A 17307-nucleotide genomic window follows, 5' to 3' on the forward strand; every position below is an offset into this window, starting at 1 on the left:
GTAAAATGTGGGTTTGCTTAAGGGACTATTGGCTTGTTTGAGTTCGGTCTGCGTAGGTGAGGTTACGTGTAAGAACATCTGTTCCTTTGGCAGCATATGGAGGAAATTGCAAAGCACAGCGATGTTCATAGCATTAAGGTAACTATCTTTAAACATTAAAAAAAGGTGCGTAAGTAACGGGAGAGATGGATGACCTCTTGCTGCCTTTATCCCAAAAATCAGCGTGTTTTCCCGGAAGATTATAGAAGATACCTTGTAATTCCTCAAAATCGAGGTAGTCGTTCTTGTAATTATCATCTTCTCACCAGCGCACAACGTGTTTTCCTACGGGGCATCTCTTAGAAGGGCCTAGAGTCAAGGTGGGCGAACAGACAAGTCTGTGCCTCAGTCATCATCCTTCTGTAGAATCGGGTACAGGTGATGAAGCATCTTGCTCATGCAGCAGAGACACCAGGGTTGTCCACAGCTGCCCTTGTGGAAATGTGAAAAATCTGGACCCTTTGGTTGTGAACTGACGAAATTATCCTTTATGGAGCAGCTATTTAATTATTGAAGGAAAATATTCCCAGAAACTTAGAGCTTGTTTGTGGTGTAAAAAACATATTATGATGTCTTTTTTTTTTTTTTTTCCCAAATGCTCTTTGAATATGGCAGGACTGCCTATTGGTGATCACATGTTTCCACATGATTCTAAAAATACATTAATTGAACATAGTGATTGAAATAATCAAGTTTCTTCCTCACATAATTCTCCATTCATTCGACTTGAAATTAAATTTTCATTTAGCTCATTTCTCTGATTCGGACGATTAATTCCAAGGTTAATTGATAAGTAATTATTCATTGAGTACTTAACTGTGTTTTTGGCACTGTTCCTAGTGTAGGTCTTAAAGGGATTGGCTTTGATGAGCGAAGAAGGAAGATTAGCTGTTAATTTATTGCCTTCCATGTGATTAATCCCTTCCAATTTAAGAAAATCTGGTTGCTTTGAAATACTCTTACAGCCTTTATTCTTACAGCAAGGCAACAGTGTCTAAAGTGTATGCTTTTTGGTTGTGAAAAATAGGGTCGCATTCAGATTAGTGCAGCCCCATGGCTAGAAGGAAGAGAGAATCTCACGGAAAGTTAAGAACGGGGACTGCGGCGTGGTACGGTCAGAGTCCAGAGTCGGGTGGTGACCGGCTCTGGGGGAGACCCCCCCCCATGTCCTATCCAGAGTCGGGTGGTGACTGGCTCTGGGGGAGACCCGCCCCCCGCCCCCGTGTCCTGTCCAGAGTCGGGTGGTGACCGGCTCTGGGGGAGACCCATCCATAATGGAAGCCCTAGAACTCTACCGTGATGGAGGCTGCACTAGTCTGCACCTGCCTGCGTCTCTCTGCGGCCATCTGTTTAGTCTGTCACTAGTTCACGTCTCTCATCTCTAAGTGTCCTCTGCCCTAGAGCTTTTATTTCCCCCAAGTTCCTCCTTGGTCCAGTGTCAGGGAAGCTTTCGGCTGAAGACTTATTTCTGCCACTGACTAGTGGCGAGCGATGTTAGGCAAGTGATGTAAAAATGTTCAGCTTTGATTTCTGGTCTGTAAAATGAAAATAACACCTTGAAAAAAAAAATAACACCTTGGAAAGCTGTGCAAATGTGATTATGCTTGTAAAATATTTAGCTCTATAGCAGGCACTCAGTGAACGGTGTGTGTGTGTACCGTGTACACAGGTGTCTGTGTGGACATGTGGGGGTGTAATGTGCATAGCTTGTTTAGTGTGGCCTCAGGTCTAACTTGGTATTGCATCTAGTCTGGAACGTTCCTGCATTGTAACCTTGATATTTTACTCATTTTAGTATTCTAACCTGAAGCTGTAAAGGTTTTGTGTATCTGCTGTAAGGGGCAGGGAAAGGTTAGCTCTGGTTGTGCGTGCCCATGATTACTAGAAGATGAGTCATCAAGATGTTTGTGATACACAGTCTTCAAGTCCTCGGTCTTAAGTGATCAAGAAGGAATGTGTCACCTCTTAACCATCCATCTGTTTAGCCAACACTTGTTGAGAGCGTGACCGTGTCCAGGCACTCTGCTAGATCCTTGGGGGCAAAGGTCAAAGCCTGTTGGAATTTTGCTCTCTTATGCACTAAACACGTAGGCAACTTGTAGTTGCTTTTGCAAATAAGTAATTTTTGGAGGGGAGATGTCAGAAACAAGATGTGGGGAGATCAATTAGGTTAGTCGCGAGGCTTGCTCACTGCTCTCTCATTTCTGTGTTGATAGAGCACTTTTCAGCATCCCCGGCCCTTCCCAAGCAGCACTGGCCCTTCCCAAGCATCAGCAGTTCATTCTAGTCCTTCTCCGTAAAGGATGTGGTCCTGGGTCTTTAGGTTTAGGAAATTAGAATGAACGTAGTTCTTTTTCACTCCTCCTTACCTACTGGTGGAGATTTGGTAGCGTTTGAGGAGAACGTGGTGATCGGTGTTAGAACGCGGTACCGTAGGAAGCACGGGGGCCTGTCAGGATCCCTGGTTTCTGGGCCTTCTCCTGTTCAGTTATTTGTAATCTTGGGCAGTTGCCTGACCTCTGGGCTTCTGCTTCCCTAAGGTTAGAGTCTTGCCTGCTGATCCCATCTACCTGTTTTAGATCAATGTACATTCAGCTTTTGGTAAGAGCGGGGAATGGAGACGGTACGGGCCAATACTGGTATTGTTCCTGAATAACATAATGAGATGCTCTGAGATCCTAGAGGAAAGAGGAGGATGTCTTTTCCTTACCATTTTCCATTTCTTTTTGTGTCTTGCACTTTTTTCCCTTTCCTAGATTTGCCTAGCTACGGAGAAAAAAAAAGACAAGTCCTTGATTCCTGTTAAGCCGTTAGTTAGCTAATAGTTGGCAGCACTGGCTTTGGAAGGCGCTCAGGAATGGTTGGAGACGGAAAGGTGTGAAAGTCTACAAGTGTGTCTTGATGGAGCCTATTATGTGACTGCATTGTGGGGCGTACGTGCTGGTGCCTAATTAAGTCCTCTAGACTCCAGGGGCCCGTCTTAAAGTGGCATCAAGTATGAGGTGAATGCTCTGCTGTTCGCCATGCCGGGAGCACTTGCGTGCTCTGAGAGGTCGGTCGGTGGAAGGACAGTAGACCTGTTAAAATCTCACTGGGGACGCTCACACCTCCTTAGTGAGCGTCATGGTGGTTGCCTTAGTGTCTCCATGAGGTCCAGCGTGTTGGTAGCCCCGGGTGGTATTACCCTTTACACCGGGAAAGGATTAGGAATGGGCTACCCAGCATCCTCGTGATGGTGTCCCACTAGCCATGGTACTTTTGTGTAGCCCACCAGCCCTTGATTGCAGGTTTGTTGTTGTTGTTGTTTTCATTTTGTTTTTTTCATGAGAAAATGAGGCAGATGCATCAAGCAGTCCCGTGTTTGGGTTGCTAACCGGTCTGATACGTCTTCAATCAGGAAAATCCCTTATTTTGATGGATTGTTGATACAGTTTTTATTGCAATTCAAGTAAAATTAAGATCCAATAGATAAAATATATTAGTTTTGAGAGATTTTTTTAAAATAAACTTCAATTTTTCATGAAAATGCATTCATAAAAGTTCTGTGGTCTCACGCTCATGCCGAATTACTTCTGCCCTTCATCTAGGTGCTGCAAAGTTGGTGGTAGCTGTGGCAGTATTTCTACTGACATTTTATGTTATTTCTCAAGTATTTGAAATAAAAATGGATGCAAGTTTAGGAAATCTATTTGGTAAGTTCCATTTTTTTCCCCCTTTCTTAAATCTTACCTTTGATTGATTGTCAGTACATTTTTACCAGTTATCAGCCCCGAGTCACTCTGCTGTTTAGTCTGCCTAGAAAGGAAAATGTAATTATGTCAATAAGTGCGATCCATTAGAATATCCTAAAATACACAGCAGGAAGGCTTAAAATCAATACAGTATAAAGCATGACTCTTCTGTTCAACCTTCTGAATAGATTTAATGGGGTCCATTTCATTGATGCCTGGGACATTCATCGTGGCATCCTGAAGGAACATTCTGGAAGCTATCACACACTATTTGAGTTGGCAGCTAGAAAACTCGGAACCAAATCTAGCCCCGGTTAGCAAGTGGAGTCATAATAATGCATTTTAAATACCAGCCACAAAAATCCATCTTCCTTTCTTACCGTTATTTCCTTCTTCACCATTTTTCTCCTTACCGATTTATTTAATGCCGTATTATAAACATACCATTGTAACTTCCTTAACTCGGCCTTTTAACAAAATTCTTGAGTTAATAAGTTAACTTCTGAAATGTTTGAATAAGCTTTGGCTGAATGAAGCATTAAGGTATTAAAAAATGACGCGTGAAAAGTGAGAGCATGAAACCTAGACACAGTATTTTGACGCATGAGACAGAAGTCGGACGGAACAACCTTGAGATCTCCGGAGCAGCGAGTTTTGCTTTCCACGAATTAGTATTTGGAAGGGATCCCAAGACCTCATTCACTTCTTCTCACATGTAGTTTCAAGACTGGGTTACACCGGCGGTCCTCAGAGGAATCCCCCTGGAATCTGGGTGTGCAGATTGGGATCCAGGGTCTGGGAGGGAGCCTGAGAGTCCGCGTTTCTAACAAACTCCCAGGTGATGCACACGTTTCTACTCCCCACATACTGAGTATCGAGGTTTAGACAATTCTGATGTGTAATCATCAATTTCTGTCTAGACGTTTTCAGGTGATTCTTCTTGCAGGAACTGCCTTAATAACTAGCCTTTCTATTGCACTGAATTCTTTTATACTCCCGAGTAGTATCAACCCACTGATCTTCTATCTGGTCGAGTTCTCTTTCACGCCAATGATTTCTCAAATAAACTGCAGTCAGATTCTTTCAGGCCATCCTTTTTATAAGTTTTCATCTTCTCCAGTTATGGAATTCCCCCCTTTCAACCATTCCACTCAACGTCCTGGCCACTTTCCTCCTGAACCATCTGGTTTTCAGCATCCATTTTTCTTTTCTTACATTTTTTTTTTTTAAGATTTTATTTATTCATGAGAGAGGCAGAGACCCAGGCAGAGGGAGAAGCAGGTTCCCCGTGGGGAGTCTGATGGGGGACTCGATCCCAGGACCCCGGGGCCACGCCCTGAGCCAAAGGCAGATGCTCAACCCCTGAGCCCCCCCCCCCAGGCATCTCTTCAGCATCCATTTTAAAACCAAGTATCAAAAAAAATAATCAATCAATCAATCAATCAAACAAACCAAGTATCCTGGGTGGTCAGCGTTTGACTCTTGATTTTGGCTCAGGTCATGATCTCAGGGTTGTGAGATTGAGCCCCCTGTTGGGCTCCGTACTGGACCCAGAGTCTGCTTATATTTCTTTCTCTCCCTCTACCCTTCCCCATAAAGAAAAAAAAAAGTATCCAGGATCCAGCCTAGTGTAGACCTTACAAAGTAAGGGACGTTTGACTTCTACCTACTTCTGGTACTACGACGGGGCCAGCTTGGTGTCCTTTGAGAGTACAGCCGGTTGCCAGTGGGATAATGGAACAGGAAAGCGGTGAAGGCGTTGAGGACGCGCTCACTGTCCTGGGGGAGCAATGTGTATGAGCAGGTCAGCTACGAAAAGGTTGATGGTGAGGGACGATTACGGGATAGTAGCTTGAGGCAGAAGCAAGTGGAGTATTTTTTTCTTTTTTGAAGGATATAGAGACTCACTTGTCTGTAGCCTCTGAGCAAAGATTTGGGGAATTACGAGTCCATGGGACGAGACTGAACCAACAGGAAAAGCAGGGTCCTTGGTAGAAGGGAGACGATGGGACCCTTGGTACACGTAAAATAACGACTTTGGGAAGCGGCCCGGTGTTTGCGGAGAGAAGGGGCCTGGGTGAAGCCGCAGCCTGCGCTTGCCCCGGTTTGGGCCTTCGTCCCAGGCCGGCCGCGTGTGAACGGCTCAGGGATGTCCGGGTCGGGTTCTCCTCCCCCGTGGCTGAGCAGCGCTCTTAACCCTCCTGGGCTTTTGGTGCCTCTGACGGCGGCCCAGTAGATCACGGCCCTGCGTCGGGGCGCCCTCCAGGCCGACCGGCCTCTGCCCCCTGCCCCCTGCCCCACACCTGTTCCCTGCCCCTCCGCTCGCCGGGCCGTCCACACAGCGTCTGCAGACACACCGCCCGCCTCTGCTCGTGCTGGCTCCTCCGGGGCGCGTCTCCTCAGCCCCCCTCCTCCGTTAATGCGCCTCACTTTTCAGAAGTGCATAAGTGCCCCTTCGTGCCAGAAACTGTTTGAACCTCCCCTTTCCTCTTAGAGCGTGGTGCTTCCCCCATGGTACCTGTGTGTCAGTCGGGCACTGGCCGTCCTGCCTTCCGTCCTGTAAGGTCTTTTATTCATTCCCCTTACTGGAGAACGAATCCGAGGGGCGGCCACACCTCGGTGCCTCACGGGGCTCTGGGGCCGGGCTGTCCGCGTGGACAGTACGTGCTGACCGGACGGAAAATGAATGCCGGTGGCTGAGGATTAGGATTAGTGGGGTTCATTTAAAGCTGTGCTAGTTGAAAAGCCACTGGTAGTCAACCATGAACAAACGCTGAGCTACTTTAGGGTTATTGTCTCTTAATTTTCGTGTTGACTTATCCCAGTGTTGGAATCTGCAAAGCTCTGTTGTTTTTAGTTATTGATTTACACGTTCGTAGGGCTGATGGCGTATTTTGTTGTCGTAACTGAAGTCATACTCTGTATCTACAAAGCCTTAGTGGATTCCAGTTTATTGCATTGGTGAAAATTTGTTTGTTATATTTTAATTCTCATTTCAGAATAATTGAGCAAAGATGGATATAGTTGTGTTTGCCATCTGCTTAGCCTCTAACTTTATTTATTTATTTATTTATTCGCCTCTAATTCAATTTACCAAAGGGTGGTAAGTTTAACTCTACATTAGAATTACTTCTATAATTAGTATATTAGGTGAACTATATAGTTCTGTTGGTGGTGAATTTTTCCTTTTTCCCTACTTGTTGATATATTAGCTTACTTTTAGATTCTATACATTTAGATTTTAGACTGATTATATACTACTGTTGTAGGAAAACAAAATGAACTTATTTCTAGAATAGAAGAATGAAAAATTTTGCCCACAGTTAGATGAAATTGCTAAAATACATTGTGATTTTTTTTAAAAACAAGTTTCTCAACGCAACTTTTTGAGATGATTGTAGATGCACATGCTTCTGTGAGAAGTAATATGGAAAGGTCCCGTGTACCCTTTACACAGTTCCTTGTAGGGGTAACATCTTGCAAAAAACCATCTACATCTTATAAAACTATCACAACCAGGATATCAATGTGGATATAATCTGTGAGTTTTAGTTATGATTGCATTTTAACACAGTATTAGTTTTCAGCGTGGATACTTAGCAACTGGTGAACGTACTAAAACACAATCTGAATTATTTTTGCATATTTGGCTGCAGTAAGTACTTACTGTTCTGTTGAGTGGATTTATTTTTAGCCTTTCGGATTTATACCATTGAAATAGAATATACATAGATTACTTGACGTTATTACAAACTAGAGTATGAAACAGCTCTGATTTCTGTCGCTTGGCTTGTTTAACGGCGTTCATTGATGAAACCCAAGTCTGAAAAAAAAATTCCAAGTGAATTCATTTTCTTAACTCAGTATAAAAATAGATAATAATGATTAAGGCATTAACCTTTTCCTTGAGGAAGGTGAATGTTTTAACTCTATCTGATGTTACTTATTTCATAGATACTAGAGACCTTTGTTTTCCAGTCACTTTAAATGATTTTTAAAAAATTGTTCAGTGATTATATAAGCCATAAAAACAACTGGTGATTTGAAAATTGAACTCAGTAAATATAAAAGATTCAGCAAAGATAGGTTATATCTAAATCATACCAAAGCACAATTTATCTTGATGCAATTAAATCTTGAGTAATTCATGATAATCTTTCCACAGTAAAAATAAAATGATGCCTGGCGGTTAATTTTCTTAGAATAAAAAGTTTAAAAATTAAAAAAAAATACCAACTGAATCAAAAATGTTTATTATTGCTCCTTAAAGTGAAAAGTTGTATGTATATAAAAATAAATTAAGAATTAAAGAAGCTAGTTGGAGGAAGACAAGTTGCAGGGAAGGAGGGATTTTTGCTGATATGCTGTGCCCACACTGTATGTGTGGGAAAATCCTGTTTTATTTGTGAAAATTTACCTATTTGGCTTCCAGGTGTTAAAATCCTCTCAGAATTGAGGGCTTAGTAGAGGGCTTTTGGTTTTAATAAACATTAAATAAAAAGGAGTATTCATCTCGTCTGGAAAGAAAAGTCTTTCCAAGAGTTTTCTTGTTTGTTGTTGATGATGATGATGCTTAAAGATTATTTATTGAGAGAGAGCATTCAGGTGGGGGAGGCGCAGAGGGACAGAGAGAATCTCAAGTGGACTCTGAGCTAAGTGTGGAGTCCTACGTGGGGCTCCATCTCACGACCTGGGGTCATGCATACCTTGAGCTGAAACCAAAGAGTTGGATACTGAGCTGACTGAGCCACCCAGTCTCCCTTGTTTGTTTGTTTTTAAAGCTTTAGTGTCTTCTCTCCTTATTCTTATACAAAGTAAATGGAGGTGACGTTATGTATTTAAAAGCCTGATGATTCAGAAACTGGTTTTCCCAAATCCTATCCCAGGAACATTTTTTGAATTGAATAGCATTTACCATTTTTTTTTAAGTCTCTTAAGTTTTACAAGCAAACTAGTTTGACCATGCTATAGGCTCCTACCTGGCTTTGCCTCTACCTCCCTTTGCTCAGCCACACTCCTCTCTGACCATTAGCTGATTATTGATGTCTCTAAGAGTCCCTCATCGGCCCCCTGACGAAACCTCTCTCTGGTGGCCTCATCTTTTGTGAACTGTCCCGTTTATGTCTTCATCCCAGATCTCACTTAGAACTGGCTTTTAGATCTTCCCGCTTGGATCTTCTCCAAGTATCTAAAATTCACAGGTCCAGCGTATAGAACTCATCACCCATCCCCGGCCCCTATCTCCTCACTAGATTATGAGCATCTGAGTACAGGCACGGTGTTTTTGTTCATTGGTTCATGTGAATGAATAAATGAAGGCTTCTAAAGCCAAAGGTAAACTTGATTCCAAGAGGTAAACCTGACTCCTCCCTTTCCATTGACCCTGCATCTGGTCCATTCCCGGTCCCATCAGTGTCGCTTCCTTAGATGTTCTGAACTGGCCTACTTGTTTCAGACCCACACCCTTTTCTCCGGCTGCTACCTCCTTTTGTTTTTTTAACCTGGATTGCTTTAGCAGCATCCTTGCCTTGTGGACTCCCTGTTTTGAGTCTTGAACCCTCAGAGGGGTTATTCTAAAAGCTCCCTATTCTGGCTTCGTGCTCTTGAGCAATGTTTATACATGTGATCAGAAGACCACAGACATTTCCCGTTTTGCAAGGCAATATGAGTTTGGGCGCTAGATATGACCTTGAAAACTAGCTCTGCCAGTGATTAATTGTGACTTGGAACAAATCAAATCAGTAAACCTCTCAGTTCCCAGTTGCTCTTTGAAACAGGGATGATGATTAAATCAGTAATACATGTAAGATTACTTGATAGTGTACCCAGCATGTGTGAATGAGCTGTATTATATCACCTCCGTTCTGATCCCACTGTCTTCTCCATACCTTGTTACCAAATTCCTGATTTGAACAATGTTTTTCTGTACATAACAGCTGCGTCTGATGGTCTGTGTTTGTTCAGGGCAAAGTGGTGTTGAGAAGGTCTGGTGTGTATGCTGCTAATCACTCCCCGGGCTTTCATTTTCTCATTTACAAAAGTGAGAGCATTGGACCAGATGATCTCTAGAATTGATGTTTCCCTTTTATAACATGATTAAGGAAATTAAAAGAATGAGCCCAGTAGTCCCAGCACTCTGATTTACTAAGTAGTCATTCTTTTGTTTCCGTCAGGTTTTTGTTGTTATCCATGAATATTTTTCGTACTTCTAGATAAAGCTTGTTTTTTTTTTTTTTGCTTATATTTCATGCAGTAGACTTTCTCCATGTTATTCCATTACCTTTATGACAATATTGCATAATATTCTGAGTATTTTATAGAGTTCATGAGACTTCACTTACTTGGTCATTTTCCTCTTTTTAAACATTTACATATTGTTTTTCAACTTTAACTTTCTGTTCTCCAGTTTGAGTTCTGGACTTACAGGAAATTCTCAATTATCTAAAATAGAACAGAACTAAAAACCCGGTGACTATTTATAGTCCAACAGCTGGCAAACTTATTAGCCAAATCAGGAAATGGCTACCCACAACACTGTCAATGATCTGAACTGTAATCCCCTAGGCTGGGGTCAGATGTTAGTGCTTTTATAAAGCTCTCCGTGTAGATGGCCAGGTTGAGATCTGCATTGAAGTTAAGATTCGATCATAAGATTCTGGCTTCCTTGAACTGATAAATTATAAAAGTCTTTGTAATTGACCTTATGGTTTTTTATTACACTCAATACATTTCTGTTTTAGAGAAATTAAACTCCTCACCACTGTCATCCCTCTTGTATCCCCCCCACAACCTCCTAGCCTAACCACCAAGATACGTTTATTTATAATCTCCAAGACTTTATATGTGTGTGTACACAACGCCGTATAGCAGCATCAACTTTGAAACATCATAATAGTCACCGAATATATATTTAAAGTGATTTAAAATTTGAAATAGTGCATGAAATCGGTTGTATGTGAAATCTAAAAAGGACAAACTCAGAGAAACAGTAAAATGGTAGATACCAGGGGTTGAGGAGGTAGGTACGGGGAAGACTTCGCTCATAGGGTCTAGATTCCCAGTTATAAGATTAACAAGTCTGGGGATCTAATGTAACATGGTGATTATAGCTGATAATACTGTATCGTATACTTGAATGTTGATTAGAGAGTAGATCTTAAATGTTCTCACCACAAAAAAGAAATGATAACTATGTGGTGGGGTGGCAGTGGTAGCTAATACTATACTGGTTATCATTTTGCAATTTAATAGTTGTATCAAGTCAACATGTTATACACCTAAACTTACACAATGTTATATATCAACTATGTCTTAAGAAGGCTGGAAACATTGAAAAATAAGTATAAAAAGAAATTAAATTTGTAGAGTATCTTTCTGATTGAGATTTATTAATGAAATAAAAAAAACTAGATAATAATAAAAAAATAAAAACTAGAAATATATATAAAATGTAAAGAATAAAATGTTCTACCGGTAATAAAATGCTACCTTCCATAATTATGTAATTGTTTATAGTGAGTTTTGTAGCCTAAAGTTATTTTGTACTTTTTCTCTAGAGCCATATTCTGGGTTTTTTTATTGTATAGTATTTATAGGCCTATTAGTTCCAAATATATTTAATGTTTAAGTTTCAAATATGTTTTAAAAAGTAGATACTTGCCAGTAGCTTTATTCCTTCTAACAAAGATGACCTTTTCTTGTTTTTCCTAGCAAGGTCAGCATTGGACACAGCTGCCCGTTGTAAGTATTTCATCTCAATATTTTGCAGATGGTTTATTCTGTTTTATCTTAGGCATATGAGCACTTACATTCAAACAATGGAGAGATTTCAACATGAGCAAAATTGATTTAGAACTTTTTAAGGTAAAAGGATGCTCTTTGACTGGACAGGTCAATATTCTTGGTATATAACAGTATTCATAATGGATATTTTGTTTTGGCTTCAGTAGTTTAAGTACAGAACACGTGTAAAAGAAGAATTCCTTGTGAAAACTAGAATGTGAGCAGATATTCAGTGATGTGTTAGGCTTTTTACTCATTCTAGAGTTAACCATGTGCTGTGTGCATATGGACTAGAAATGTAAAGTAGCAATTCAAAACCTCTGCCATCCTGAATTTTTTTAAAAAAGATGTATGTACTTATTTTAGAGAAAGAGAGAGAGTGAGAGCGAGCATGAGCAGGAGGGCCAGAAGGAGAAGGAGAGAGAATCTTAAGTGGGCTCCGGGCTGAGTACAGAGCCCTACACAGGGCTCGATCTCACAGCCCTGAGATCAGGACTTGAACTGAAACCAAGAGTCTGTCGCTGCCACCCTGGCGCCCCTCCTCCATCCTGAATTTTAAAAATAAACTTAAAAATAATTAGAAGGTAGATGGTTGAGGGATGGGCCAAATGGGGAAGAGGGGGTAGGAGAAGTAAGCTCCCAGTTTAAAAATTAACAAGTAATAGGAATAAAAGCTATCACATAAAGAATATAATCAGTTGTGTTAAAAAAAAAATAATCGGTTGTGTTTTAATAGTGTTACATGGTGACACTTGTGGTGAGCATAGTGTAATAACACGGAGAGTCATTGAATCACTGCGTTACACGCCTGGATCTAATGTAACATTGTTTACTAAAAAACTAAAAAATAAAATAGAATATATTATATATATATATATATATATATACATAATATATATATATATATATATAGCCTCATCAAAATCAACTACTTGATCCATTTATGTCAATTATTAGCTTGTTTCCTAGGAGGTTCTGTGTTTTATTTTGAGGTTCTATGAAACCCTCAGGGGGGAAAAAGGCATGTATTTTGAGAGAGAGAGATATATATATATATATATATATATATGTGTGTGTGTTTTTACATAATGCTCTTTCTGGTTTAAGGTATGAAACTGATTATAGAGTCTACTAATATTTTTTAAAAATTTCTCCCCAAAGCTACAAAACCTCCCAGATATAAATGTGGAATCTCAAAAGCTTGCCCTGAGAAGCATTTCGCTTTTAAAATGGCAAGTGGAGCAGCCAATGTGGTGGGACCCAAAATCTGTCTGGAAGACAATGTGTAAGTATTTTATCAGTTTGGAAGTATATGGTGTGCTATTAAATTATAGCAAATTGACCCTGAGTTTTAATGGATCTTTTGAAAATGTATTGGGCATGTTTTATTAAAAAAGAGCGATCTCAGTTTTCATTACTCAGTTATCTTCTCCCATGCATTTAAAGAGCCTTACAATTCTGAAATTTCCATTAGAGTGACCGAAGAGCACAGCACTTATCCAGCTTCGCGAATCCTCCTGGTGTGTGATATCCCACCTGGTAGCCGTGGACCCGTGCGGTGATTTAATTCTGATTCTTAAATAATAGGAGAGACGTTAATTCATGTAAGTTAACTGAAACTGAAAGTTCCGTTCTTCGGTCACACCAGCGCGTTTCCCGTGCCCAGTAGCTGCCCGTGGCTGTGCCCGCCCAGCCGAGCACCGCAGGTGTGCCCGCCGTTGCACGAAGTCCCATCGACAGCAGCGCCCTAGGTAATGAATGCTTTACCCTGCAGGCAGCTCGTTCTCGGTGTCTCCACGCTGCTTGGTGACCTGTGCAGTGATCCAGCAGGAGCCTCCCCCTGCTGTGCTGCGGAACCGTTTGCCACGAAGCCGAGTGGTTTTCTATCCCGAGATGCTCTGCCAAGGACAGTTTTTTTTTAAGATTTTATTTATTTATTCATGGGAGACACACACAGAGAGAGAGAGAGAGAGAGAGAGAGAGGCAGAGACCCAGGCAGAGGGAGAAGCAGGCTCCATGCAGGGAGCCCAACATGGGACTCGATCGCGGGACCCCAGGACCACGCCCTGGGCCGGAGGCGATGCTAAACCGCTGAGCCACCCAGGGATCCCCCCAAGGACAATTTTTGAGGTTGCAGCCTCCTACCCCGAGCTGACTATCACGTGGACGTGCGGTTGGTGTGTGGAGGTCGCAAGCTGCACCTTTAGTCGGTTGCCTTTCATGTGCTCTGCCCCGGAAAATCAGACGCAGGAGCTGTGCAGGCAGCAGGTGTGATGAAGGCGCCGGGGGTGGTGACATGAGATGGGGCTAAGGGCCAGGCCAGGACGAGCTGACGGGCCCTGAGCGCAGAGGGGCGAGATCGTTTTCTGAGCGAGGAAGTCACCGAAGGGTTTCAGATTCGGGCATGTTGTGATTTCATTTATGTCGAAAAAAATCATCAGATGTTTAAAATGATGAGAGGAGCGGGATAGAAGCGTTGGAAGGCCGCCACCAGTTGCTGCCAAGGCTCCTCGACGCTGCCCCTCTCCACGGTCCCAACGGGTTGTTTCATGTGCATTCACTAAATGTAGGAGTGGATACTAGAAATATGTGAGTAGAAATTTCAATATTTTCCCACACATGCTCTGAGTACATGCACCCTCGTTTTGGCAACTGCCGGCCCACATCAGTGCTTGTCAGCGGGTGGGACCTTGCTCCCCGGGCACGCTGACCGAGGGCCACCGGCATGTAGTGTCCCAGCTGTCATGGCACAACTTAGAAGAGCTAGGATGCTCCTGCGCGTCCCCCCGCGGAGGGCAGCCCTTCCACGGGAGTTAGCGGGCCCATAATGTCGTCGTAGATGGAGTTTGAGAAACCCCAATACGGACAAAAGATGATGGTTAAGATTAGGGTGGTGGTTATGGTTTTAAGGACAGGTCAGATGCCTCGAGGTATATTGTGCCAGACTAATGTGGATTTCAAACCTCTCATTAGTTTGGGATAGAAAATCCTGGCGGGGGGCGGGGGGGGGGAAGAAAAATAAAAATCCTGGGTATACACATCAAGTGTCACACAGTGTGGAACTGTGGCTTCTTTTTATTTTGCATTAGAGCACCCACTAGAATTTACCTATGTTCAACACATGCCTTTTCTTGTACGCATGTGTGCGCTTGCTTTCCGTTTATATGCACTTGCTATTCGGGTGATACTTCACCTTTTATTATAATCTTAATGTTTGGTATAGGAATATATGGCAAACTATTTTGAGGGATTTATTCATTTATTACAGTATCTTTGACTCTGAGGGTCAAGAGGTAAAGGAGAGTGTATAAGTACTTCTAGAACCATTTAAAATGTAACCATTTGGGCAGCCCCGGGGGCTCAGTGGTTTAGCACCTGCCTTCAGCCCAGGGCATGATCCCGGAGACCCGGGATCAAGTCCCACGTCAGGCTCCCTGCATGGAGCCTGCTTCTCCCTCTGCCTGTATCTCTGCCTCTCTCTCTCTCTCCGTGTCTGTCATGAATAAATAAATAAAAATCTTAAAAAAAAATTAACCATTTAAAAATATAAAGACCACTGTAAGCTTATAAATAATAAAACCAGAAAAAACGGGCAGTTGGCTAGATTTGTCCCACGGGCTGTAGTGTGTGAAACCCTGCTCTACACGAATCGTTTGAAGATGTTGGTAGTTAACACGTGTGGCGAGCGGCACAGGTATTTGAAACAAAACTTCGATCAAAGACGTATTACGTAATCTGTCTAGATTATGTGACATTTGGGTTTTTGTCTGGAGGTGTGGCAGGGTCGTGAGGGAACCTTCATTTTCACGAAAGATCAAACATTTCACTTGTGTTAATGAGACTGGTTCATGATCTACTTAAACGTGTGGAGTAGTTTGTCGTTTGCTGGTTACAGGTTTCCTTGCTGGAAATCCAGGTTTTAAACACCGATTAGCTGCTGCCCTCTTGTGGGAAGCCTGTGCCACGGGGCCTCCGGGTTGCCTTTCCGTCCCTGAGGAGCCACCGTGAGGCCTTAAGGATTAGAGCCTGGTCTTAGGGAACGGGCTCCCATAGCTGTTGCTTCGAGGCATTAATGACGGAGCTCGCTAGCGTAGGAGCAGACAGATGCGCTCTGAAGCTCCCCTCTTTGGAGTAGTAGCACTTGAGTTGGTTTCCTAACGGGTCACCTTCCAGAACTACTCTTGAACACACATGAAAAAAGCCTGTGCTTTATCACGTGTAAATTTTAGAAGGATAAGCGAGATGTTGAGGGCAGATAGTGCAACCCATATGGGTGGGTAGATGATCAAACGCTACTGAGCTTCAAAATCAGATTTTTATCCTTTTCCTCTTTTAGTGGACCTTCGAAAACAGGTGTTTTTTTTTTTTTTTTGACTCTTTATTTGGAAATAATTATAGAAATCACAGGCAGTTGAAAAGACCGTACAGAGGAGCCCTGTGCACTCTGTACCTGGTTTTCCCTTGACTGTATCTTTCAGAGAACGACACCAAAGCCAGGAAATTGGTGTTGGTACAATGTGTGTGTGTGTGTGGTTCTGTGTCATTTTATCACAAGTGTGGAGACATGTAGCCCGTCCAGCAGTTGGGATGCGAAATCATTGTGTCGCCGCAAAGATCTTTCACACTACCCCGTTACTGGTCACCCCTGCCATCCCTGACCCCGGGCAACCACCCACCCGTCTCCATCATTTCTATCATTTTGATGTTTTGAGAATGTTAGATTAACAGAATCATGCAACATATGACCCATATGAGATTGGCTTTTTTTTCACTCAGCATCTCAGCATAATGCTCTTGAAATACTGATGCCTAATAATTGCTGCTTTCTTTTTTTCTTTTTTCTTTTATGTTTTTGGCTGAGTAAATAGTCTGTGTTAGGGCCATACCACACTTTATCCATCATCTGTTGTCCTCAACCAGACAGTTTGGTTGTTTCCAGTTTTTAGCTGCTAACCAATAAAACTACTGTGAGCAACCGTGTACAGGTTTTTGTATGGACCTACGTCTGTATTTCTCCGCAGTAAAATCCTCGGGCATTCTGGGTTGTGTGGTAAGCATGTGTTTAATTTTGTAAGAAACCTGCCAAACATTTTCCAGCGTGACCGTACCGTCTTACATTTCTACCAGCAACATATGAGAGATCCAGTTTCTCTGTGTATGTGTCAGAGCTTGGCGATGTTACCATTTTTTGTTTTAGCTGTTCAGATGTGCGGTGATACTCCCATTTTATTGCTTGCGATGTTGAACGTCTTTTAGTGTGGGTCTGGTTTTTTTGTTTGTAGATTTCAAAGATTTTCCTCTGCATGATCTTCTAAAATCTCTATAGTTTTATGTTTCATATTTAAATCTATGATTCATCCCACGTTAATTTTTGAATAAAGTATGAGACATAGGTTGAGGTTTAGTTTTGGCCTGTGAGTATCTAGTTGCTTCAACACCACTTGTTGGAATGACTGTCCTCCCTCCATCAAATTGCTTTTGCTCTTTTGTTAAAAAAATAAGTTGGCTATACTTCCAACTGGTGCATTTTTTGGTTCCACTTGGCTTTGGGTTCTCTATTCATTCCATTGATCTGTCCACTAATACCACATGTTCTTGATTATGCTAGTTATGGAGTAAGTCTTCAAATGGGGGTAGAATGAGTCCTCCCCACCCCCCTTTTTTTTTTTTTTTTCAGAATTAACTACTCTAGTTTCTTTGCCTTTCCGTATACATTTTAGATAACCTTGCCTCCATCTCTAGAAAAATCTTCCTG

The 17307-nt window shown here is 42.1% G+C and overlaps 1 protein-coding gene across 1 annotated transcript in view; it reads left to right on the plus strand.

The window, feature by feature from the left end:
• FAM3C (FAM3 metabolism regulating signaling molecule C) overlaps positions 1–17307 on the plus strand; it is a 52626-nt gene that overhangs the window by 13783 nt on the left and 21536 nt on the right. Inside the window, exons 3-5 of the mRNA XM_077855989.1 lie at positions 3627–3731; positions 11481–11510; positions 12714–12837. Coding sequence (XP_077712115.1) covers positions 3627–3731; positions 11481–11510; positions 12714–12837 — 259 coding nt within the window. The remainder of the gene's footprint in view (positions 1–3626; positions 3732–11480; positions 11511–12713; positions 12838–17307) is intronic.

Source organism: Canis aureus, chromosome 18, assembly GCF_053574225.1.
Source record: "Canis aureus isolate CA01 chromosome 18, VMU_Caureus_v.1.0, whole genome shotgun sequence".
Classification (NCBI taxonomy): Eukaryota; Metazoa; Chordata; class Mammalia; order Carnivora; family Canidae; genus Canis; species Canis aureus.